We start from the raw sequence: 26,735 nt of genomic DNA on the forward strand, positions 1-26,735 counted from the left end.
ACTTTTGAAGTATAGCAAAAGGATGTGGCAGCTAATATTTAATTTATATTTAATTATTTTCCTTTTTTGTGCACCTGTGAACTTGGAATAGCCCTCTCTGAACATTCAGGATCTTGCCCATCAAAGCATAGCTCTGGGGATGCGATTAGTAAAGTAATTAGGTTTTCATAATTCCGTATACTTTGAAGCTGGGAACTGTGATTCTGACATGCTTCTAGGCTCTGCTATGTGCTGTATTACTATTAAGCAACTTCTGCATTTCCCAAATCCCGTATTTTCTTTTAATTAGCAAGTATATAGCTCTGTCAGTGACGGTTGCAAAGCAAGTTTAAGTAATGTAAAGTGAGTGAAATTGATACAGAGTTGATTTTACAAGGTTCTGGAACAACAGAGGTACAAATGCATCATTCATCATGGTTACCACATGTCCTGTCTTGGTCCTTTGAAGTATGAATTTTGTTAACTGTTTCACTCTGTGTTGGAAAGGCAAGAAGACAACTGCAGCTTCCTCTGACCTAGCCTATGTTAGAATGTTGTGATGGTAGAGTTATCCTAGGCACATGGACAACAAAGAACTCTCTCACCCGTTAAGTAGTGCTGCCAGGTTCATCACACGTGTTCAGAGATGCTGTTTTTCACCCCACAGACAGAATGTGGTCAGAATTTTAGGACTTTGACTATTTGTTTGAACTTCGCAGGTTTCTTGCAGGAATGGTGGCTTAGACTTGGCACAGGCAAATGTGTATGCCAGGGTGTGACACAACAGGTTATGCACTCAGAGCCAGCATCTGCAAAGTGCTCATCTGAGACTATCCTGCATCCTGCATTATAGATATAAGCAAAGGGAGCAGGATGAGATCACAGTTACTTAATCAATTTCATTTTTAGAACTGTGAGCAGAACAATGACCAAAAAAAAAAAAAAAGCAGCACAGTAGGTTCAATCACTGTGATTAAATGATCACTCATAAAATTACAATGCAGAGATCTAAAATCAATCCAAACCTTTCTCAATAACTCTTTGTCTCTGAGCTCCAGAGTACTTTTTACACACATGAAAGAAAGAGAAGGTTCATAAGAGGCCATGCATGCAGTCTAACATGAAATCTGAAAGAAGTGCTTTGTCAGGACAGTATAATAGCGTAAGAGATCCTTAGTGTGGCAAAACTGCACTTTGGCCAGCAGAGGTTTTTCCAGTGTCCCAGGACTCTGTGTGATGCCAAGTTTACCTGTGAGGTGGCTAGAACCATGTCTTCACAATGAGATTTTGCTGGTGTAATGGTCAGCCTGAAGTGATACCACCACACACTCTTCATCGGACAGCTCAGCTGCCAGAAGTAGACCTGTTAATCTTCATGCCTGAAATGCGGCCCCTTGGCATGTTACTTCTTATGAAAGAGGAGACCATCTCCCCTTTCACATGTAGCATTTCAGTGTCTCCCGCACTCTCTTACCTGCTGTTCCAGAGGCTGGTAACAGGCATGTCCTTCCACCTGCTGACTGGCAGATTTGCCCAGGAGTTGTGTGGCAAGAAAAGGTGGAGTGCTAAAGCCAGATGAGGAGCTCCTCCATTTGGTCCTCCCTCTTGTGTACTCTCCAGTTTGTTTTCTGTAGACCCTTACCAGATAACCCATCTTGTTTCATGTGACTCAACAGTTGGGGCTGTTCAGCCTGGAGAAGAGAAGGCTGCGTGGAGACCTCATAGCAGCCTTCCAGTATCTGAAGGGGGCTATAGGGATGCTGGAGAGGGACTCTTCCTTAGGGACTGTAGTGATAGGACAAGGGGTAACGGGTTAAAATTTAAACAGGGGAAGTTTAGGTTGGATGTAAGAAGGAAATTCTTTCCTGTTATGGTGGTGAGGCATTGGAATGGGTTGCCCAGGGAGGTTGTGAATGCTCCATCCCTGGCAGTGTTCAAGGCCAGGCTGGACGAGGCCTTGCGTGATATGATTTAGCATAAGGTGTCCCTGCCCACGGCAGGGGGGTTGGAACTTGATGATCTTAAGGTCCTTTCCAACCCTAAAGATTCTATGATTCTATGATTCTATAACATACCAGAGATGCTGCCCCCTGCTTTGCAACAGTTGTCGGAGAGTGTGCAAAGAGCTGGAATAAAGGCAAGATGGGATTCCCAGAGAAACCCTGTTGGAAGACCGTCAGCAGTCTGGCACCGAGGAAGTGCCACTAAGCAAGCTTTCATAACTAGGAGCTAGTGTCGGGGGAAGGAGGCCAGCTCTCTGCTGGCTTTTGATCTGGAATAACTCCCCCCAGCTCGTGTCTTCCAGAGAACATCTTCTTAACAGGGGAGTCTTGCTGCATAGCAAAACAGCTGTGAGATGATGACATGGTTTGACATCATTAGACTTGCACTTTGACTAACTGCTCTTTATTTTTGTCCTTTTGCAAAACCAGGGGATACTGATCTATCCAAACACCAATCTCTACTGAAGAAGAAGTAATACATCCACCACGACCTCATAGTAGAAAAACTTCATTTAGGTCATTCAATTCTTCTTTGCCCAAATGCCTACATCTCTTAAGTACTTAAGAAAGCATACTGCCAGGAACTGAATTTTTCATTAGATCAGAAAATCACTTTCACAGCTTTTTATTATATATGTTTTTCATACACAATCTTGTCCGTAAAAAAAAAAAAAAAAATCTTGAAAAAACAGCTATGCCCCAAAAATATAATTATTGACAAATAGGTTAAAGTTTCAAAAGAAATGGGTCACAATGTTTTATTTTGATCAGTCATCATTTCAAAGTTCATATTCAGGTATAACGCAAAACTGCAAAGCCATGTTTCAGTTCTATTAGAGCAACCACGGACCCAAGCTGGTACACCTTGGATACTTGTACTTTCTTTGAAGCCATTCATGCAGGAGAATTACAGCCTATCAAGGTGTACAATGGCACCATGGTGTTAGTATTCATTGTAACACATCAGTATTCTACCCATTAATTACAGAAGTCTTTTATCATTTTGTTATAACTATTTTTATTTTCTCTGTAGGATCACACTTCTCCCTTTCTCCAATATCCAGTAAATAGTCTATTTGTAAGTGGTTTGCAAGAGGAACAAGGACTAGCAACAGATGTTTTGTCTGGAATTGCTGGTTATTTCTTTTACTACTTGCACCTGTCACTCCAATGGAAGAAGAAAAAACATGTTTGAAAGTATTATTTTTTCTACGATGATTACTTTTCAAAAATACATTTACTAAAATACTGTGAATTTTTAGAACATTTTTAAACTAAGACATGGCAGAGAAGCTTCTTTTATTTCCACCTGCTGGAGCCAGTTCTATTCTCTCCACCAGAGAGCGCAAGTATCACCAGAGGTGACGGTGCTGCGATGGAGAGACTGCTATACGCATGAGCAGTACTGCGGGATGCGTTCCTCAAGGACGGCACTCTAGACACAATGAGTGATTCCAGCTACATCGTTTCTTGCTTATGGGTTAATTTAGCCTCAGAGTTAACATTGTGTCCAACTGGTTAAGGCTTCTTATGTCAAAGATAAATCTGAAGAAACAGCAAAGAACTACTGGAGAGATTCCTGCCTCTCCTAAATCTTAGGCTCCAGCCCAGGAGTTGCTGACTTCCCAGGGATGTGTGCTTCTTCCATGCAGTACAAACACTCATATGTCCCTCACACACATGCTTGAGGACACTAAGACCAACTACCTTTGGGAACACTGGGCATCAGAAAGAAGAAAGGACTTCGTAAGTACTAAAAGAGATCTTTAAATATTAGACTGAGAGCAAACACATTTCAAGCAATGTTGTAGGAAATCAGTAGCAAGAGTATGAAATAAAGGCTTCTGAAAAATCTCAGAACCCATGCTGCCTTCTAGAACAGTGAAAATACTCCAGAGAAGACAGCTAGCTTTTAGACAAAAGTGTATTGTAACATGCCTTTGACCTAACAGGGAATATTATCCAGACTCAGCACTTTCAGTGTAACTGAGCCATAGTTAAACACACTCAGCTGCATTTTTATATACATACATACAAATAGATATAGAGAAGGGTTTGCCTTAGGTGTGATGCTTTCAAGTGTGGCTCTTCAGGTGGATGTGATGGTTCAGTCTTTTATTTCTGGCTCCTCCTAGTGCATGCACACAAGTGTTAGAGGTACGTAATAGATTATAGGATCACCTCCATAAAACTGTGGATTTCCCCCTTTTCAGTCCTGTAGTAATTAATGCTTGCTAAAAAATCCCACCCAATTTCAAATCTCATTTTTAGTATCTGTAATTCTCCAGGCTTGCTCAGAGTGACAGTTTGGTAATTTTATAGTTTGGTTTTTTTTTCTCATGTTTTTAAAAGATGTGTTTTCATGCTTTTAAAAGATGCGCTTACATGCTTTTACATGCCTCAGTCAAATTGCTTCTGGGACAAGTAATCTGAATACAAGCTAACAAAGTTGTTTCCTTCTCATGGTGTTTGGCTGCTCAGTCAATTGATGAGTGAAGAAGAGGCAGCAGGAAACAGCAGCTGCCTTGTTAATCACAACCCTGGGCTGCCATACAGAGAGGAAGTCTTTTGTGTGGCAAGGGGGAGAAACTGTGAATGTATCTCCATAGGTATAATTGCCACTCCTTGTGAAGCCCTTGTGATGTGCAGTTTTCAAAGAGTGTTCCAAAAGGATCTGAACTTTCTCCAAGGCAAGATTGTAAGGGAAATTGTATTAAACAATCTTTTGGGAAGTTTTTCTTCCCTTAAACTTTTTCACAGACGTTACAGCATCTTTGCCTCATTTTAAAAGAGGCATCATTGCCTCGTTTTTAACACCAGTGGACCTCATTTTAGCGATGCATGTTGCTGGATGAGAGCATGCACCCACAAACACCAGCTTAAGCTAATGTTTACAGCCAGGCTCCATGATATTAAACAGCTGTATCCATCCTAGACCCTGGACTGACAAGACATTAAGAAACTGTTAAGAATAGTATCAAAACTGCAGAGGCAATTTAAAGCAAATTCTTTGTTAGCAGAAACTGTCTTTGCTTTCTATATACTCTTTCAACACATGTAATATGAAGTGGAAATAAAAGTTGTGTACGTTGCTTCCCTGCAGCCAAGACCTTGAAAATTCTTATTATCAGAATATTTCAGGACTGGAAACAAATATTACCCACGTAGGATACTTGTAATACAAGAAGTAAAAAAATATCCTCTTAGTGTTTGTATATTAAAAAAAGGGTGATAACTGGAAACATCCTGTGAAGGGAAAAGTAAGTAAACATTACTGATTTGTTTGCAGAGCACTGTCTTAGAAGCAGACAGCTGGAATTAGAACCACCATGAAAACATGCATAATACTTACAGCATTATCAGTAACTTTTTATCATTTTAGTTTGCTTCTTGGCTTTTATGTCAAATACAGGTTACATGGTCTCTAGAGCAGGTGTTTTCTGTGAAGCATTTAAGTAGATCTTAGTCTACTCTGAAACAGTAAGAGAGAGGACTGTATGTAGATCTTAACTGGATGTGGAAAGAGCTGGAGGAGTTCCCTATGCAGAAAGGAGAAAGAGGGAGCCAAACCTTTGGTGATTTATGACTCCGTGAACAACTTTGAGAACAGCCCTCAGCCCTCTCTTTGCCTTTTCCACAGCTCACCTAACTTCTTAAGTGCAGCTCTGCCTTATATTTCACCTGACCTATTGCCACACTTACTTACACTGACAAGATAGTACACATGCACACGCTGGGATGTCAAGTGCTGGGGTAAAAACCACAGATAACTGCTCAGCACATGCTCTTGATGTAAATCTTGTCCTTCCCACTAAGACCATTCTTTGCTACTCAGTCAGTGATTTTTATGAAACCTGTTAAAGGTTAACTTCGGAGACCTTGCTCCTCTGTTAAATGTGAGTGAAGTTGGTCAATGGGTTCAACCAAACTGCACAAAGGATAGACATTGTGGAGGCCAAGGAGTTGAGAAAACTGGCCTAAGAGTTCTCAAACATGTCTCATTTACTTTGAAGAAAGGCCTAGTAAACCCTGTTCTCAAAAGACAGTTTTCTGCATCATGGGAATCCATGCGGTTTTGAAGAGGGAAATACATGCAGCAAAACTGCTTTCGATGACAGCACTGCAAAATACCATAAACATTCCTGACCATGTATTTGCAAACATCTGGCTTGATCCAGGCTTGCATCTCTTTAGATGAAAGAGATACTCAGTTGATGTAACCTTGCTTCCAGAAAGTTCCATTCTGAATAAGAAGCACAATCTGGGCTGCACTCAAGTTTTTAAGAGACTGTTTAAAGCAGTTGGTTTTCTTGTATTTTCCAGTAATATGTTCAGTGGGGCATGTACTAAAACAAAAAGCGATTATTTTAGTGATGTAAAAAATACCATTTACATCCAAGAAATAGATCAAAAGATGTTCTTTTATAAACAAAATTCCCATCCCGCAGACACAATGGTATGTATAATAACATCACACTTTGCCAAGAGATTCCAGTATAAGACACAGTAATTCAAAAGAAACAAAGTGTAAGTTTATTGGGCGCCAACATTTCTTAGTCAAGATCTAAGTAAAGAAAACACACAGTAGAAAAAGTTGTACAAAGCAGCAATGGATTTACATTACATTAAAGAAAAAGTTACCCTAAGCTATTAAGTCTCAGTCCTAAAAAAAGTAAAAAGCCATCCTCAGGTATTGAACGGATATAGAATGACGGTAAAGTATACAGGATTATAAAACCAGCTTCTTTTGTCTTACCTCTATAATCCTTTAAAATGACAAGTGATTTTGTGTAACTGGAAAACTCCATAGCAAATATATTGGGTAATTCAAATTTCTAGAAACTGTAAGAAACTATTCCTCTGTACCCAAGCACTAAAAGTGATCCCATTTTCCTGGCTTTTTTTTAAAGGGACACTGTCAAGAATAAGCCTTAAAATGTGCACTTTATATGGTTTTTTGCATGTTACATTGCAAAAGATAGTTTGTTCTGGTTTTATGTACGTATTTTAATTAAAGATGCTGCTGCAATAGTGGGAAGCTTGTGTCTTTAAAAAGTAATTTGTATGGCTGAGGAACCAGAAAAGCAAAAAATGGATTAAGTCCTTTATTCTGGAATAGAGAGAGAAAAAGCAACATGGAAAATAAGCTCAACCCACAGAATTCAGATAGATTTTTCAGACATCCTTGCAACAATTGAGGATGCCAAGGCAGCTTGTTATGACTCAATTCCTGGTTTTAAATTCTTTGATTTTATTAATATCAAGTATTCTTAATACAGATAAGTACGTTTACTGTATACAACCTTTCTCTTGATAGTGTCCCTTTATGTACAACAGTTATAGTACAGTTTTCCACAAGTCATTTTAAATAAACAAGAATCAATGACATTAAAAAAATACTATTAGGCTGTGTTCAACAAAAACAACAACAAAGTTTTTAACACTGATTCATTAACAGTAACATTAAAAAAAAACCAAACAAACCCAAAACCCCAAATCCTTAAGCTTGCTTTGATTTTTATCTAAATCTTCTAGTAGGAAAATGTAAACAGTTTTATTAAACAGTATAGGCACCTGCCAGATTACAGGCTCATGCCAGATATTTGCACCCTCACTGTTTAGTGCCAAAAAGTTAGGCATAGTCTGTCCTTATCCCATGTGAGTAACTTCTAGTTTTATCACTGGAAGCTTGGAAACAAAGAGTACGTGTAGCTTCAGACCAAACCTGCGTCCCCCCCTTACTTGGGGAAAAACAAACATCAGACAAAAAAAAATAAATCTACTGGACGTCACTAGAAGGCCTGCCTAAATAGGAGATGCAGGAAGAAGACTTTCAGAGCTGTGTTTTGGTTCATGGATAAGGCTACATCTCCCTTCTAAAACACATAAGACAAATTCTAGTGTCACCCACTGCTTCAGCAGGTTATCTGCCCAATTAACTGTCAGAGGGTGTTTCACTCCCCCTTACAAAAAAAAAATCCCCCCAAAGTAAAGACTCTATTATTACTGGTTCATCTCCTTTGTTTTTATAAAACTACAGAACTATACCCTAGCTGTAGATGCAGTTTTTATGTAGAGGAAAATTAACTTAAACTTTTGGTTCTGTACCTATTTTCTGCCATTGCTCTTTCAAGGCTGATCATGGTCCCAATCTACCAAAGAGCTTAAGCACGTTTTTAAAAAATTAAGACTGATCTTAAAGGAACTTAACTTAGACACTTTGCCAACACAGTGCCTGAAAAGAAAAACAAATCAAAATACGTTTCATGGCTCAACCCTGCTCCTCCTAAATGCAAGAAACGTTTCCACTGTATTTCTACTGAAGCAGGATAGTCCTCTGAGATATATCCAACAGATTATAAAAATAGCAAAAAAAAATGAAGAATTAAAGATTCTAATCTATATATTAAAACATCTGCACATTCCTGTCACAAAATTTAAGAAGCAAACCACTTTTTATATTTAACAAGACCTCGAACTTTATGTCACTTTAGCACACAGCTAAAGTATTAAACAAAATATGATGAAGACAGGCTTCTGTATCAATAAATTTGCCTTTTATTTTGGCTGAGGCCAAACTAGACACTCTTCAAAAGACCTTTATTTATAAACAAGCAACTAACATTTTTTTTCCATAATTTAAGTTTTAAAACATATATTAAAGTTATATAAGTGGAAGCATATTTATTCGGTATCCTCCAAAATAAACACTTCTATCAAGGGCTTTTTAAGATACTGTATAAAAGCTAATAGAAAACCACAACTGCTATATAAATATCTCCTATTTAAACTTCAGAGATCCTGAATTCCTTTATTAAACAACAGGAACTGAATTAAAAAAAAAACAAAACCAAACCAACCCACACAGCTCAAAAAAAACCTTAAAAAAATTCAAACAAAAAAAAACCCAAAACCCAAACGCTTAGAAAGAGGCTACTTAGACCAAAATATTTTATGTATTTTTTTATAACACATAGTGTACTAGGAAAAACGTCAAGGTTCCTTCAAAGCTGTTGCACAAACTTTTCATTTAAGTGTGTGAAATTTATCATTGTATTACATAGCAGAATTCCAGTTGGAAGTTAGACCATTATGACACAGCTGACCTAGTTGCCATCTTGCTTCAGAAAGCACGATTTTTAAAAGGCTACATATAAATTTGCAGACTGTTGTGTAGAGGAATCATTGATGAAAACTTAGGAACCATTAAAAAACCCCCACCCCATGATTATATTTTATATGGACAGATTTCTTAAATACATTTAAAGGATACTTAGGGAAGCTTTATGTTTTTCTGATTTTATTAAACCAGGTGAAGTGCAATAAACTTGTTCTGAAATTATTTCTGATAAGAAAGAGATTTAGTCTTAATTAGGTGAAATAAAAAAGTCTGTAACTAAAAATGTCACTATTAAACAAGTACCTTGTTTTAATTGCAATGTCACCAAAAGAGTTTAACTGATATTCTAACAAATTAGCGCAATCATATTCAGGTATCATTTGCCTGAAAGAGGACAAAAAAAAAAAAAGAATAACACGTTACTATTAGAAGTGTTCAGTAACAATTTTAAACAAAAATGAAACAGAAGAGGCTTGAAAGGAACATTGCAATATTTTGGTAGCTGAAAAACGTCAGGGGTCCATCCTGAGCCAATTCTTTTAAATTTAACTTACAGGAAAAATAATGATAAAAAAACTCTGTGCTCTGACACACTTGAGCTTTCACTGAGAAAAGAATCTCCTCCTGCATGTGCCTAACTAAGGATTCCCATCTTCAGATTCTTAGGAGTTACATTTGTGCTTGATTTTCCTAAATCTTGGTATCAGCTTGCAATTCTTCTTACTTGAGATGCTGAAATTAAAGATTCTTTCCTGCTTCCCCTGGAACTCATGACCTGTTGTTTTCAGCAAACACAGACTGGACTCAAGAGTATGTAGTGTGGAATGCAAATCCCTTCTCCCAGCCCACACAGGGTAAAGTTGGTCAGGATCATAAACACTGTTTGCATCATTTATGTTCACTTTAATTCATCACCACTCCAAGTTTAAATTCTAGTAGAAGAATTTTTCACCGTTAGTTTCCCACCTACTTCTGGGTAAATATTTCTTTTACTTACAGAATAATTTTGGACCCTTACTATAGCTTCTGGTAAATATCAATGATCTCATACTAAACACTCCAGTTGATTTGAGGTAAATAACGGAACCACACAGAATACCTGCATCCCATAATTACCATGATTTTCAACAAATCAGAAAACTGCAACACAGTATCACACATGACAGAAAGCGTCAGAAAGAAATATTCTATGCATTGTATTCATAAAATGCAGTGATTGTAGTGTGATGCTTTTTCCTCTGCTTTGAGCTGGATATGTATGCTTAATACAAATTTCAAATACATACTTCTTCATTTATACAGGTGTCTATATAAATATTTACATTTTTAGTTTATATTAAAACATATCTTCGTACTCATGGCCAAGCTTATTACTCTGTGTAGGAACAGAACTCATCTTCTGTGCCTTAATGAGCTCTCTTTTTGATTTAATAGTTATACATTCCTTGTAGTTAGAATTACAAACAGTTGTACAAATAGTGGAAACAAAATTATGAAACTTGTCTGACATCCATTCAATCTTAGTTTGTATTATAAACAGTACCATTTGCATTAAGGTGGCTGTTAATACGACTTCAACTACCAAAGTATCTATAGTAAATTAGTCTTTGGACATTATAGAAAGTAAAGTACACCCTCCCACCCAATTTTCCTTAGAAACATATAATTAAATGGCTGAAAGCAGGCTTGCTGCTACTTTTTATATAAAATCTTAATAATATTGCTGACTTTCTATTTTAATCTGCACAAGTTCCATATAACAAAAAAACAATCCTATGTTCCCTTAAAATATCAAACATTTGTATCCAATAACATCAGGATTACTCAAACTTGAGGTTTCTTTGTTATTGCTAAAGGTTTCTAAGACCTAAGTCAATATAGCAAGACACTCCATCCACTTCCTCCCTAACTGCAAGTGCATGGCAAGTATTTATATGGAGCTCATGTGTTGATTTCTTAAAAAAAACATAAAATAATGAAGTTGGTTACAGTATTTCACTACTATAAACTCACAGTTAGACTCCAAATTGTTGTTACTCTTTCATTTAATATATAACTTTATATATAATACACACGCACACACCAACATCACAGGATGAAGATCCATGCATACAATCCAGATGTGATCGCATTTCAGTGTTAAATGAAATAAAAATCATTCTGTTACTATTAGATCCCAGACCACAGTATTTTAAATTACTCTGCTTTCTATCTACTAACCAAGTTAGTTTACCTTAATCTTCAAATCCAAGCAGCATCACAAATTCCAAATTTTTCGTCATCCTTGTTGTCACTTTGATCCTCTTGAATTTCTAGTTTACATGGCATACATCTGAGATCCTGAACACAGCCTCCAATGAACCAGCTTTTAAACTTATCTGTTAAAGCTAATTGTGTGTCTGTTCATGGCTCCAAAGACTAAAAGCAGTCTTGAAAGTCCTATGACAGAGTTTACACATGTATTGTCTTTTGAAAGTGATTGCTGAGAGTGGTGGAGCATGATAGAAGAGTGTATCTGACTCCTGTGGTACAAACAATTTTTCAGTAGTAGTGGAGCTTTCAGATAAGCCTGTCGGACTATCAGGCTCCAAAGGCTGGATTTTGGGGAGGGGTGGGGGAGGAGGTAAAGGTGGGGGTGATGGAGAATTAGCTGGTGGACATATCTCAGGCTCCTTATTTGTGGACTCCTCTGCAGCCTGTGACATATGAGACTGGAAGTGACTCCACAGCCGGAAGTTGGTTCTGAAGGCCTTGTTACACACGTGACAAATAAATGGCTTCACAGAGCATAACAGCTCTTGGTGACGCTCCAGTTGTTTGCGTACAGTGAAAATCTTCCCACACTTTTCACAGGGCCACAAGCCAGCATCTTTGTTGGAGACTACTTCCTTCGGTTCCCTGCTCGTTTCGGTGACCTCATCCTCTATATCATCCACAGGCTCTTCTTTGATCTGAATTTTAAACTGCTTGGAAACACTCAGGTCTTCAGGGAGGCACGAGGAATCTTCAGAATCAAAATTTATTTGTTCTGACGAATCACTGAACACACCATCTTCCTTTGCAGTAACAAAATTGTTCATTTTATTGGATTCTGCCTGAGGAGGCAATCTTGATGAACTAGTTATTTCACCATTGTGATCCAGGATAGGTAAAGAAAAGTTCTCTGATGGAGCCATTGTGTTTTGATTATGAACTTCAACTTGATGACGCCAAATACTAAAGGATGATTTAAAGGTACGCATACACTCAAGACAAGTAAGCTTCTTGTATTCACACTTGCTTTCATGCTCATGCTTCAGCTCTGGAGAAGAAAATCTAAGGCTGCAGTAAGGACAGACAGTAGCATTTCTACAGAGTCGCTCATGATTTCCCTGTTCAATAAGTGAAGAGAGCTTAGCATTGCAAAGACGGCACTGATAAACCTCTTTGTTTTCTGCTGGACTTTCAATATGAATATGATCTTTCTGCTTAAGAGCCTTATTTCCTCCAATTGGTTTCTCTCCTGGGTGCATTTTTATGTGCTGCTTAAATTGTGAGAGGAAACGAAACGCTTTCCCACAATAGGTACAAATATAGGCTCCTTTGGTTCTCGATCTTAAATTCCTTTTGATGACTTGTTGTGCTTGTGAAGCAGACTGTCCCGGAAAACCTTGCTTGCCACGTCTTAGTTTAACAATTAGAGCCTTCTTAATTTCTCTCTCTCTCACTATATCAATCAGTTTTCTTTGGAATTTTTCATCCAAAACAGCATGTGAACTGGAAGCTGGTGAGGGATTCTTCACAATTCCATGTTGCGTCTGGCAGTGCGTCCACACTTTGAAATTTGTGTGAAACCTCTTGTGGCATATGTCACAAGCATAGGGCTTCTCTGGATTATGATACATGTTAACATGACGATGAAGACCTGCTGTTGACCTGAAAATTTTAAGGCAGTGCTTGCATTTAAATTTTTTATTTGGCCTTGCTTCTTCCAACTCACTGTATTCATCTTTACTGACATCAGAATCAGGAAAATCAGCATCAAGGTGCGTAGGGCTTGAGCCTTCCTCAAAGTTATCTTCTGACCCAGGAGAACCCTGCTCATCTGCCTTCAGTTTCTTGAATGGTATTGTTCTATCAGCTTGAAATCTCCTCTTTGCTGGAAGGCTACTTGGTTCCTTATGATCATCCTCATTTTTAAAAGAAAAGTCTTTATTTGCCAATGCTGAAGCATCACCCACTGTAACTCTTATTATTTCAGCAGGATCTGAAAGTGGACTGCTAGGTTCAGTTTTTATTCGCACCTCTGTGAGAGGAGAAGCAACCTCCCTATCAGTTGACTGAGAGGCACTGAAAGACCTAAGGCGATGTGGGTGTATTACCTGTGGTTTTTCATCTGCGACTAATTTCTCTGATGACTCTTTCAAGGATGACTTTTGAGATGCAACATTAAATGTCTTCTGGGAATCATTAATTCCTGGTGAGGAGGATGATGATACCTGTGAAGGTTTTAGGTCAACAGAAGGTGAGTAAATGGGAACCGGGCTGTCCATGGACAGTGATCTTCGAAGGAGACTTTTTACAAGTGGCCCACTTCTGTCAATACTTTGGTTTTCTGGACGAGATCCACTAGATGGGATTACTAGCCCTAACTTTGAGTAGTATAGCAAATTCCTGTCTTCACCTTGACAACTTCCTTTTCCTGCCTCTCGCAACAAAAACGTAGATTCTGATGTACCACGCAGAGACAAGACTGGTGGGCGCGATCTTTTTAATGACATCTCTGCAGCCTTTCCTCTTAAAAGCTGACCACTGCTTCCTGGTTCATCGCTTGCAATTTCTTTTTCTGCTAAAGGCATTTGAGGAAGTACTGTGTTCTTTTTCAGTAAACCACCTCTGCTCTGATCCTCCACAGTTCCAGAAGTTTCATGAACCTTGGTATAGCTCGCAGGGCTTTCTTTCAGCCATCTCCTTTCAGTCAGTGACAAGTTGTGAAGGGTTTCAGCTGGTTTTGTTACTTGTGGTCTACTGCTAGTTTTGACAGCAACAGAGGATGAAGGTTTAGAAGTATGGCTTAAATCATGTGTTTGATTTATACCTTTCACTTGTGCTTCAATTCTGTTCTGACAGACAATGACACTTCTCTTCTGGGAACTACTTTCATCTTCATCTTGATACAGTATCTTTTTCATAGGGCAAGCAGGAAAAGGAGCTTGAGGACTCTTAGAAACAATGTTTGTAAGAAAGGATATTCCAAGACTGTAGCCCAACTCTTGCACAGCTGCAAGACTGCCTTTCTCAATGAACAAGGATGAAGAATAAATGTAGTTTAATACATTATCAAAAGCATCTGGCTCACAAAAGTCAAGTTGAAACACTGACTGAGACTCATTCTCCTTATTCGTGAACAGAGTCTGGAAGTATTCACTGCTGGCAGCCAGAACGTTTTTATGAGCTCGAAATTTCTGGTCTCCTACAATGAGAACAACATCACACAGCTGTCCCTTTAGACGCTCCTCATTCAGTGTGCTTAGAAGTGAAATGGCATGAGCTGGATTTATGTAATGCAAGAGCCCCTCCATGATTCTGGTGTTTCTGAAAAAGAACAACAACAAAAAAGAAGTTGTAGGTTACCTCTTGTGAACAGTTGTTAGAGATTAAAGTAAACACACCTAATCCCTCTGTATTTCATAAACTGGCTAACCCAACATCAACAGTGCTGAAGAAAGCATCTTGTCTGGAGGAAAGCTATGGGAATTAGAATAAAACTGTTACCACAAGCATGAGAAGAACCATCTCATGTGCCTGCTTTCAAATACAGGGCTAAATACTCATTTTACAACAAGAATATTACACCTAAATAACTGGTGGACTGTGTTCTCTTCCAGCAATATATCTGTCCACATGATGGAACAGTTCAATCCTTTCACTATCATCTCAGCTTTAGCTTTATGAAGATCTATCTTGACAACTACATTGATAAACTATTTGAATCAGGTATCTAAAGCTCAGTTATGCCAAGCCACTTTTCTGAGGTTAAGTAACCCTGTCGGTTTCCTGCTGAATAAACAAATTAACAGGATTTTGTTATCATTTTTAATAGGATGATGGAAAGAGCAATACTGGGAAGGCAGAAGAAAACAGGATTATTGTCTGTAATCTAGATTCATTCATAATGTTTGCTTAGGCTTAATAAGTATCGTTAATATATACTTCTAGCTATCAAATATGTCACTTATAACTGCACTGACAGGATCTCGTTTCTTGGAAATGAGACAACTATAACTGAAGTATCTGTGCTTGCTTTATTCTAACTCTGTTTTATTTGTTAAAATAAGAGCACTTTATGCCCACAACCCATAAAGTTGAGGAACAGCTATCCTCAGATGCATCCAAGAGTACACTAAGCACCAATTAAACTGCAGTACAGAAATCTCCATTTCCATATGCTTCAAAACACAACCTGCTCCATACTGCAGGATACCTCAGTAACTTAGTACACTGCTCCTAATTAGATCTTAACAAAAGAAGAGACTCAGGTTTTAAGTTGGTTTAAACCAAGAACTTCTGGGACACGAGCTGAAATTTGTATTATCTGTGTGCATGCACAGACACAGAGAAATCAGCAATATCCAATTTTCTTTTCTCATGCATGCGCTTACAATTCTGTTCAAGTTAACCTTTAAGAATTTTACACTATCTTCCTCCATGGTGGTAGTAAAACAAGCCAGTGATGTGTCTGATTGAAGCAATTCTCTTCTTTCACAGCTGACTTGAGAAACTACTCTTTAGTTTATAATTTATACATGATGTATGCCGCTACAACAAAAAGGTTTCACTATTCATCAGCTCACAAGGAAAACTGATAATAAAAAACAATATTAAGAAGCTATAACCCTTTGATTAATGTGGGTGGTATATCTTATAACTAATGGATACAAGTAAGTGATCGAAGTCTAAATCGGTATTACTGAGAAATGACTTAAAGTGTGCTGCATTCAGTCGTGGGGCATTGATCATACCATAGGGCTAAGCTACCACTTCTAGATCTCAAACTACCTTGTCTGAATGACTTAACAGCATCATGACTATAGCAAAAGCAGAATTCTGTTTCCTCACTCGATTGGTACTGAGTGTTTCAGCGCTTTGCAGTATCATTTCATAAACACTAATTTATCCTTAATTCACATCAGAGTTACAATGCATAATTCCCCCAATCCCCCTAAAAAATGCAGAGCAGTCAAGCTTCTATGAATTTGAGAAACCAATCTGACTTAGTTAGCTTTCTATGTTTTGCTTAGAACGACTGTCAGTGCTACCCATATCCTTTGCAGATGCCACTGCAATTTAAAGTGGTGGAGTTTGATTGGCTCTAATCCAGTCCCATGGCCTAAGCATGCATTAACACAAGGAGTGTTATTAGAACGAGTGTTCCAGGAATGCATCTTTTCCTTTAGCTTCATCTGAAAGACACTGAATTTGCAAACTCAAGTGATTCATCTGGATGCAAGTTGTAGCATAGGATAAGGAGGTAACATATGAATAGTATGCTTATGAAGGAAACTTGAACTGAAGCAGTATTACAGAGAAATCCAACAGAAGCAGGTGTAGAACCCATACTTCAAGAACACAGTAGGAAAGGAATATATTAGTCAAATGTTTTGAAATATTTTCAGGTATTTCATTTTAATCTGCTTTACCCAGGCCTTGTGTTTTGTGTAAGACACTCACAGAGTAAACGCCATGTAATTACTATGTGTTCCTTACAACATAAACCAGTAATGCTATTAGTAGAGACAGGTGTAAAATCTGCAGGTCTAAAGCAGAATCCAAGTCACACATCCTTCTTCTACATTCTTTTTATTCACAGGACACCTTCAATTTATTACATTAAATAAGACAGGGATAAGCATTCCACTACAACCCTCCCTTTCATTCTCAGAGCAGTCTCTTCTGTGAGGTGAAGGAGGCAGAACTCTTTTGTACAATATAACTGTGTCACTTTAACAGTAACCAAGGCCGCAACATACACAAATGGCAAGGGACATAATTAATCCTGCAAAGGCAGCATTAATCCTGGAATTTCCTAATTCAAGCGCTTGACTTTCAGCTTAATAGCCTTTAAATGTAACACTCAGAAATAAAACAAGCTATGATACTTCAAGGACCAAACCAGAACTGGTTTGCAGAACCATTTTAAGATGTTTACACAGATCAACTGAAAGCCTGAAATATTTAGATACAAAAAAACGCCAAAGACTACTACAGCAAATGTACACTGAATTAAAATTTTACTACATGAACACTTTTCAATAACAAAGTTGATCAAAGACTGCACACTGCAGTTCACTCCTTCAGCCCAGCCAGTACAAATATTCGCAGGCATGTTTTACACTGCAGCTCAGATAATAAATAAAAAAAACCAAATACTGTTTCTTTTCCAATGCTGGTCAATTTTTATATTAAACCACAATCTCAAGAACAATTGCATTGGCATAACTGAAGAGGCAGCAAATGGTGGTAGTGGAGCAGCCACAGGAAGACAAAAACTCCTTAAAACAGTTTGTCCTCACAGCCAATGCTTGGCTCTCTGTGCTCAGCCTGACACAAAAAGGTGTGCCTAGCCTGTTATCTGCAGATAACAGAACTATGGCAGTCTCTTGAATACTAGATGTTGATTACAGGTGTTTGAGGACTCGTACTTCCTCAGCCGAAGATTATTTTGCCACTAACTACCTAAGGTTTTTCCTCCAGATAATCTGCTTCTATTCTCCCCAACCATTCTTTTCCAGCCACCTTTGCTACTCACTGGAAACAAAGCTTTTTCCTCTTCAATTCCATGATGTATGGGTTACATCAAGGGAACAGTAGGAGCATAACAGAAAAATCTCCTATTGTCTGTGTTCAGGTGCCACACGCCAGCAGCTGCTGGTCCTCAGGAGGAACAGTGACAGCAAGAGTCCAGACCCAAGAAGGGCTAGTTCAGCTGGCGCACTGCAGCCTTCCTGATTTTAGTGTCAGTCTTCAACAGCCCTCTCTACCGATCTCAGCAAACAAGATTTCAGAAATCTAAGTACCAAATTTGGTGCAAGATTATTTTATTTTGGTTTTGAACAAGGATAGAAAAAGACAATTCTACTATTTCAAAATTACTTTCTGACAAAAGGAAATTGCTCTTCACAAGCAAAGGGTGAAAAAGCTTAATCTTTGGCCCAGCAGCTTATTGAGCTTCAACATACACCTGCTTTTGAAGTGGTACTTCCCCTTCCTCCCCTCCACCCCTTACTATAATATGTCATCCCCCCAGCCCTGTGGTACCCTTCTCTTCCTTTCACCGTCTCTGCTGCTCATTTGCCTCCCAGTAAGTTGATTCAGCTCCCTAAAATGAAACAGGAAACAAACAAGATCAATCCAGCTTTTTAGATCTTTTTGCTATTTTACTGGTTAGGAGCTTAACCAGCTCACCGAGAGGTCAAATAAGCACCAGAGTTGCAGCAAAAGAAGACAAGAACCTACCCTTTCTTTGTCAGCAAGTGGTTCGGTCAGCTCTGCCCATCTGAAACTTGACCTTAAGAAGCAATGAAGTGACTGATGCTGAAACCTTACTGGTAGAATTAGGCAGGTATTTATGTGAACAATTTCAGCATAACAGCTTGCACTTGCAAATACACAAGCGACTAAAATAAGATGTTGATGTTGCCTGCTGACTTCCATTACAACAACATAGCTGTCAGCTAAAGCTGAGTTAACAGCATGCTGGGGGTGGCAGTGAGATCCTGAAAAACTTAATGAGATGCAACGCCGCAGCAAGGAGCACCAGGGCTGTAAGAAACCACAGCTAGAAGCGGAGAATACAAGGAAGGAGGAGGAAACAACAGAGGAGACTGGCAAGACTGGGGACTGAACAGGGGTTTCAACAGGGATAACGTACACAAGAAGTGTGGTGGGAGCAAACCCACTGAAAAACACATAGAAACATGGATTATAAGTCAGCCAGGAAACACAAATGACTTCCTGGTCTATCCCCATGTAAATGCGGGAATATTGCACTCAGTTGCAAGTGCTTTGCACAGGATTTGAAGGCTCTGAAAATTCACATGCTGCTTCAGACACAACAGGGGAAAAACGTTTCATTACTCACCATGAGTTCAGATACAAAAGGAACCTACACTGCTTAAACTTCTACTCAAGGATCATATGTTGGATTTTATTATGTCAGTTTGACAGCAGTTCATCAAATGCCTCTGCTCCCATCAACAGCCTTGGCAACACAGATATTCTCCTACAGTCCATGTATATATATTTACACACACACTCCCTGCTACACATCCCCAAAAGCTATATGTGAAAGCTCCAAACCTGCAGAGCAAGGTTGTTTGCACTTGTATAATCTTTTTCTAACCAAATATTTGAGTAATCTCTCATTGCAAGTTTGGGGATTCTGTTTTTCTGGATTGAACTAAATGTGATTTAAATGGCTATCACTGTTTTCACTGGAAATAATACTGCAACTTTCTCCATGAAGACAGACTTTTTTTCTTTTCCAATGGGTCATCAGCAAGGAGACACTGGTATGAAGACAGGCATAAAAATCAGATAAATAATGTATTTGCTAGTGTGTGAAATTGATGTATTAATTTTCAACCACTCATCCTTCACATAGAAAGCAGAAGAAATTTAGAGCAAAGGAAGAAATTCTATAATATTGTGCAGTCTATTTTGCCCCCCACTAGAGACAAAGAATTAACAGGTATCCTGATATAAGAAATTATCTTTGAAATTAGAGGCTACTTTTCACATGCAGTACCCTTAGTTCTGCCAACTGACACTCAAAATAGCTCCTCCCAACTTGCAGCAAACTACAGGATGTCAGAGCAGCACCACAAAGTTCCACTGGTCCTTACTCTTGTTTACAAACAAGCAGCAGCTAAGCGTGCAATGTCATTTTACTCTCAGTCTAACCTAACCAGGGATTGCTCCTGCAAGGAGCTCCTGCAAGGAGCAATTCATCTCTCCTCCCTCACCAGGGAAGGACTAGCTCGCTGTCAGATCAGCAAACTGATCCAGCCAGCTGCAGGATTGCACAGCTACTAGATATAAGAGAGAGGGCACTAGCTGTGAGCTTTTCTGGTTCTTCTTGAAAGAGTCCATGAAGATTAAAACACAGCAAACACAGTTTGATAAAGTATTTGTGCTTAGCCTCAATGCCTCAAGCGAAAGGTGTCTAACTCATCATCCAAGTTTCTGTAAACTAAATCAAGGGACTAAGAAACTTAAAAAATATCTTTCGCTAAAAATCCCTTCAGGTTTTATTCTCCTGAGTTTCAGAACATTGCCATTAGTCTCTGATGGGGCAAGCTCAAAAGGCTTGATGGCTATACAACAGAAACACCTACAAAAACCTCATCTGCAGAAATATTTTGTATGAATTTTTGGTAAGAGATGCATGAAATTGAGAATTTGAAGAAGGGGAGACACACATCAAACATATACACATATATTCTTTCTCCAGGTTGACTTTATTATTTTTCTGGTAATGCTGAGATACACTTACCAAACTGAATAATATTCCGTTATCTGCTTTACTATATAAGCCACTTTTTTTCCCTGTTTAACTGTCTCAATTCACAATAAAATCTTGTCTACATACTGCTTTTGATTTTGCTGGTATAGTGAAAATGACAAGCCTTACTTGTGGGCACATTTCTATTAATATAAAGGTGCTTTGTACAGGCAAAGTACATTTCAGATGGGAAGAGAAGCCAATTATATGACTATAAGGTACTTTTCTATCAACAGAATTGTGTTTACACTAAGATTTCTGTAAGAAAACAAGAGACGGGGGGAAAAGTAATGCACTTACTCTGAAACATGCAAAACTAATATAAAACCTGGGCCTAAAAATTGCCAAGTGAGAAACCTATGATTCAGGGAACGCAGGTATCTTCCACCCACTGAAGGGATCCAAAGAAAACGCCATTCAGCCATCATCTCCATTCAGCCATCAGTAATTATGGGCAAGATACTGGGAAGACGATACTGCAAAAGGGGAAAGACAACAGCAATTTTACATGAGTTTTACATAAGAGATTTATAAGGTCATGAATAGCACATGGAAGATTTTCAGCTTATTCAAAGTCCACGTGCATTTGGAGGCAGGCAACATCTCACATACCTTAAAATACATAATTAAAAATCCCCCTCCATGAACAAGAACACTTTCCTCAAAAGTATTTATGAGAAAGGAGCTGGCCCCGTTCTTACTGAACTTCCAGGGAATTTGGCCATTTACCTCAACAGCTGAAAGACTGTACTTAAGAGTTATACCCTGGCACAAATTAAACCAATTCCTTTTGGTTGTGACAGGTAAATTACATTGTGGCAAACAGTGATTAGAAACCACTGTAATTCTGGTGCTTTTCCTCACGTTTCTTACTTCGAAAGGGCTTTTGCGAGGCATATTTACTATTCAAGTACACAATTTTTAAAAGATTCTCTGAAGATACTCACAAATGTATTCAGACCAGAACACCAAAGAGTTCACCCCAAAGTACCTTTAATGCTTTTTTAGCTCGTGGGCACCCACCCCACTGAAAACAGTGGCACAATCCTATTTCTAGGGTACTTTGGTGTCAGGCTTGGCGCCGGTCTGTGCATGAGCCACACAATGGTGGAGGGAAAGCAGTGGATGAGAGGGATGGGGAGCGAGAAGTGGCAGAGACACCCACTGTTCACCATGTAAGAACTGTCTCTGTGCTCACCACAACTTATCAAGAAGAGATTACTGAGAATGAACTGCAACCTAAAGATTACTCACACCGTTAAAGTGCTGATGTAGGACAAACCATGGATAAGGAGATTAATGCTCTGAGACAAAAAAAGTGAAAATACTTCTTCCTTTCCTGAAGACTGCAATTTAATTGTATACAGATTACTATGGCAGGACAAAGCATTACAACATTTTTTTGAAATTATTTGGCCAAAGGATTTTTCATGCCTTTTCATCACAGACTGTATGAAAGGTTTTGTACCACAGAGGTGTGTTCACTAAATCTCAGAGAGAAAACCCCCTCAACAATCAGGACTAGGTGATAAAATTATATTTTGATGGTCTGTAAGGCTGCTGAACTGATGGTGGCAGTGGTGGAGGCAAAATGAGTTTAAGAAGGTGGAACTACTGCATAACACTTCCTCTCCTGCTCATAAAATATGCCCAAACTATTCTGGAACAACGTAATACATAAAGTAGCCAATAATCAAAGGCAACAGATAGTTACTTTTTTATTTCACTGCTGAATGAAAGAAAATGTAAGAGAATTGTTGTCTTAAATATTATCATTAAGAAAAAGAAGGAAAAAAATTACAGTACATAGGCTAATATTAAATCTATACTATAAATATTTTGGGAAAGCAAATCCCTTTGCGCAGAACATACATTTTAAAGCAGGGCATACTGCAGTCTTTCCACTTGCAACAAAAGATTTTGCTGCCTCTCAAGATTTCTTTTTCTTCCCTACCAAGCATCACAGATCATTAAAAGTAGAAGAGTTCATTATGAAACAGCTCACTTGCTCAGAAGTTGATAATTTCTTTTAATGAGAGCTGGAAATAGCTGTGACTGTGGTGCGTGACTCAGAGCATAGTACCTCCCAGTGCAGTACAAACCATATGGTGGTTACAGCCCAACTTCCTCTCCCAGCTCCTCCTTCCTCCACCCTGGAAGTCTACACGTGTTTATAGACCATACTTATCACTATTTCTCAGATGAAACAACTGTCAAAATCCTGACTACTGTAATGGGAAATTACTTGATGTTATTTTTATGGTATCTGCTTCACAGCTACTTAAGTTTGAAAAGAAACAACCTCAATATGGTAAAAAAGCTCATGGCTTCCTGTAAAGTTATCCTTTAAACCCAAACATCAGCATGCCTCTAACTAATTTTAAGGAAAGCGTAGTCAGCACTACTATGAAAATCACAGCACTAACTATTTAATTCTCTGGATATTGGTATTCTCTAGCATCACAGACACAAAAACATGAGCTCACAAACCCCAATCTCTTAGCGAAATCAAGCTTCTAGTGATCTGCAGCATTCTCAGACTGAGAAACATGTTGAATTTGAGTCACCTGACTAAGTATCACCCTGCCACCAGGAACCTACACACTAGGAATAGGAAGCACAAATACCAACATGTATCACACTGGTGTACGATTAAAGGTAGAATGCAAAAAGGACTTCAGGAACTTAGAATCTATTGCCTCTTTTTACATCAAATAAGTGATAATACATACTAAAGGTTAAGTTACCTTATGCATTAAAAAAAGCACCTAACTCATTATGACTTTAATCCTGTTTGGGATCACAAGGCAATATTGAAATTAGTGGAGGAGCAAGAACACCACTGAGAGTGAAAGACATGGTCACTCACTCTCAGTTCTGCTCCCAAGGGGTCATCTTCACTCCAGTGGCCACAGGGGAGCTCAGAGCTGGAGAACCCCTGCATAAATTCTGGTCTGGCACACATCGTTGTAGCTGAAAACTCCACAGGTTGTCATTTGTGACATCTCCCTGCAAGTCCCTGCTGAGAACATGCAAATGACAGTTCCCTAGATGTTCGCAGCATCTTTAGATGTCTGGACTCCCTACAGGTAAACCAAATGTTCTTATGAGAGTACAACCATACAGCATGTGGGTAATAAAATTTCTGAGAGAAAGCGATGTCAGATGCCCTTCCACCACAAAAAAGGCCACATAATTTGCGTTTTTTTGCCAACAAGGTTTATAAAAACAGTTGCTAAAGTTTGCTCAAAACTTCCCCTTAAGAACATCACCATAACCCTGGTGGAAAATTTTAGTCAAAGCAGATGGTTTGTCAGTTAGTGCAAAGTCAGAACAGAACACTGTAACTGGCAGCGTTCAGGCAACACAAACAAAAAGCAGTAGATTTACCTGTAACACACATCTACTACCCCTCATTTAGTATTGAAAACCTTGTTGTACAAAAAACACATTAAAAAGATCTATATTGATATGAGCTTTTATCTGAGGATAACAATATTAACTGTAACTAAACTACAAGATCCTCACTGTATGGAATTCACCATAACCTCTTCTTATACCTGCAGCCTACCTACCGCTTACTCCCACTACAACAAAAAAAAACAAATAGCTTTTAAAACAAGTGCCATTTCATTATTAAGAACTTACTCAGGACAGAATTAGATTCCACAGTATTTCCTGTCTCAATAATAACTCCTTTGAGTTTTCCTGCCGTTCGGTACTTCACATGAGCTGTATCCAATCTGGACATACAGTGACAGTATGGACTTTAAAAGTAAGATTGTCTGACAGCTGTGGTCAGGTCAAACACCTCCCACAGCTTTCTGCAGGCACAGCACACGCTGCTGTGCAGTCCAGAGGAAGGACTTTCCCGCTAGATTACGAGATACACTTTTTCCTCATGACTAACACAGCCAAAGAACACTTGGACTAGTCAAGCTACACTTTAATACCTGCATGTACTTATACGCCGCAGGAACCTTGCTGGGATGCTTTCCGCCCTGAAACGCGCAGGCTAGCGCGGCTCTCCCTTCAAGACACACCGGGGAGGACCTACAGCACCGAGACGCAGCCCCCCCGGCTCCTCTGCCATGTTTCACAGCTCAAGACCGGAGCCGCCACCTGCCCGCGGGCAGCCCCACAGGCGGAAGCGCCGGCAGCCTCCGCGGCGCCGCGCCCCGGCGGGGCTGGGCAACCTCCTCCTGAGGCGGTGCCGCCACCCTCCCGCCCGCGCAGGTAGAGGTGGGAAGGGAAACGACACGAGCGAGAGAGCGAGCGGGCGGCGCCGCGCGCCTGCCTTCCCGCCACCCCACCCAACCGCAAGCGGGGCGCAGGCGCAATTACGCGGAACTCCGCACCCAGCAACGGCGCCACCCCACATGCGCGTAAAGTAAGAGCACGACCGCAGCCGCGCCGGCGCAGTTGCGCGGGACTCCGGCCGCGCGGGGAGGGAAAGGGGCGGGCGAAGAAGGAGGGGTGCGCACCACACGCCCGCGATGGGCAGCCGGAGCATGCGCAGAAGGCAGCCCCCCCCCCCCCCAGCGAGTCTTATGTGGCCGTCGGCGGCGGACACCCGCCGCTTCCTCAATGAGCAGGGAGCATGCGCGGGGAGGGGGGAGGGGGAAGGCGAGCGACAGGAGTTTCGTAACGGACGCATGCGCGCGGCGCGGCTCAGGGACCGCAGCCCCGCTCGGTGAGGGGGGAGGGGAGGTTGAAAAAAACACCACCTCAGAGTTACGTCAGGAAAAGACGCCTTTGTACACGGGGAGACCCGCGCGGCGCGGGCAGCCCCCGGAGCGGCCGCAAAGCGCTGCCGTTACTCACCCTCTCCGCCGCCGGCCGCGCCCCACCCCTGCTGCCCCCCTTACGGCGCCTCCTTCTCAGTGCTCAGCCCGCGCGCGCTGCTGCCGCCGCCGCCGCCGTGATTCCATCCATCTTGAATTTGACGTCATCCCACACCAGGGATGAGGTCATCGAAGGGAACGCTCGTCACGTGCGCGGCGCTCCGATTGGCCGGCGGGGGAGCGGCGGAGGGGCGGAGGGGGGGGGGGGGGTATGACAAGGGGGGTGGGGGAGCCGTCGCGCTGGCGCGGCGGTGGGGAATGGTAGCGGGGTGTAGACGGTTAACGGGGATTCCCTTCCTTTACCCGCCTCCTGCTCTCCAGACAGGTACCGAACGGGCGGCAGCCCTCACACGCGCTCATGGGCCATCGGCGCCGCGTGGCGGGGACGGCGACTTAACGCCTGGAGTCCCCCAGCACGCCTCCGGCTGCCACCCGCTCCCCCACCTCCCGTGCGGGAGGGAAACTGAGGCAGCGGGAGGGGGAAGGGGGGCACACGGAGAGGCAGGGCCCGGTGTCCCCCTTGTGGGGCCGGTGGCGGTCGGATTCGGTAGGGTGCTGCTGCGGTAACCCGTGCCCCCTCCTTGGCCTGGACTTTGTGTACTGCGGGTGGGGGGGAGGGGGAAGGGGGGCACTGAGAGCTGATTTTTTTCTTTGGTTTGTGTTTTGTTTATTTTTTAATAATTCTAATCCATGTTTTTCTAAAATGCAGGAGGTGAAGGCCCAGCTCAGTGTATGAAGAAACACTGCCCAATGGCACACACATGGCATCCTGCCTTGCAGGCCAGTCCCCTGTTCCCTGGAATTAGGGGCCCTGGTGGATTTTGGCTAGGACCCTTTGTAACTGCTGTGCTGGTTCATCTTGATGTGATTTGAGAATTTATAATGGACTTCATTATCGCTTCAGGCTTGCTTCTCATTTGATATTATCCACTTTGAATTAAATACCTGAATAGGGCTTTATGTGCTGAAATACAAGTATTAAAATAGAATTTAGAATTACAAGATTTCCCTTGTTTTTGTTGAAGGATAATATGTCCCATTATCTTTTCATTAAATATGAATCAAATTTTAGAGATTAACATTAATCTGCATATGCGTTTTCAAAGTGGGCTTGTAGATATTCCACCTAAGTTACAAATGCTCTGAAGCAGCTACTAGAATCTGTGTAATGTGTTTAATGCTGCTTTTAAACGTTTTTGCCACATTTTTGTTGCCAACATCAATGACAGCAACAGTGGTGATGTACC

General features: G+C 40.4%; 1 protein-coding gene and 1 long non-coding RNA gene across 10 annotated transcripts; one reads left to right on the plus strand and one right to left on the minus strand.

Annotated features, from left to right (window-relative positions):
- Positions 1-6,045: 6,045 nt before the first annotated feature.
- ZBTB21 (zinc finger and BTB domain containing 21) lies at positions 6,046-25,597 on the minus strand. 9 transcript variants are annotated; one of them, XR_009961535.1, is made up of 4 exons: positions 23,514-24,096; positions 20,945-21,120; positions 11,336-14,676; positions 6,046-6,328 (listed from the first exon to the last, which is right to left on the minus strand). XR_009961535.1 is itself a non-coding variant. In XM_062602530.1 (4 exons), exons 3-4 carry the CDS (start codon positions 21,076-21,078, stop codon positions 11,490-11,492), a joined length of 3,321 nt encoding a protein of 1,106 aa, XP_062458514.1. In that variant the 5' UTR covers positions 21,079-21,120; positions 23,514-23,663; positions 24,598-24,810; the 3' UTR covers positions 6,386-11,489. The 9 variants fall into 9 exon arrangements, 8 of the variants coding, with proteins under 8 accessions (XP_062458514.1, XP_062458513.1, XP_062458511.1 ...); XM_062602530.1 differs by lacking the exon at positions 6,046-6,328 and adding an exon at positions 24,598-24,810 and having other exon boundaries at positions 6,386-14,676; positions 23,514-23,663; XM_062602529.1 differs by lacking the exon at positions 6,046-6,328 and adding an exon at positions 24,598-24,810 and having other exon boundaries at positions 6,386-14,676; positions 23,514-23,666.
- On the plus strand, positions 25,477-26,490 carry LOC134155388 (uncharacterized). The gene is made up of 2 exons (XR_009961536.1): positions 25,477-25,613; positions 26,198-26,490. It is a non-coding gene; the product is annotated as an uncharacterized LOC134155388 (long non-coding RNA).
- The last annotated feature ends 245 nt before the right edge of the window (positions 26,491-26,735 follow it).

This window comes from Pezoporus occidentalis, unplaced genomic scaffold, assembly GCF_034315485.1.
Source record: "Pezoporus occidentalis ecotype Australia unplaced genomic scaffold, CSIRO_AGI_Poc_V1 ctg77, whole genome shotgun sequence".
Classification (NCBI taxonomy): Eukaryota; Metazoa; Chordata; class Aves; order Psittaciformes; family Psittacidae; genus Pezoporus; species Pezoporus occidentalis.

Coding starts and splice junctions, on each gene's coding strand:
- ZBTB21 (XM_062602526.1), bottom strand. CDS start 21,078: ATGGAGATGATGGCTGAATGGCGTTTTCTTTGGATCCCTTCAGTGGGT. Junction 14,677..20,944: donor TTAGTTTTGCATGTTTCAGA/GTAAGTGCATTA, acceptor GTTCTTTTTCAG/AAACACCAGAATCATGGAGG.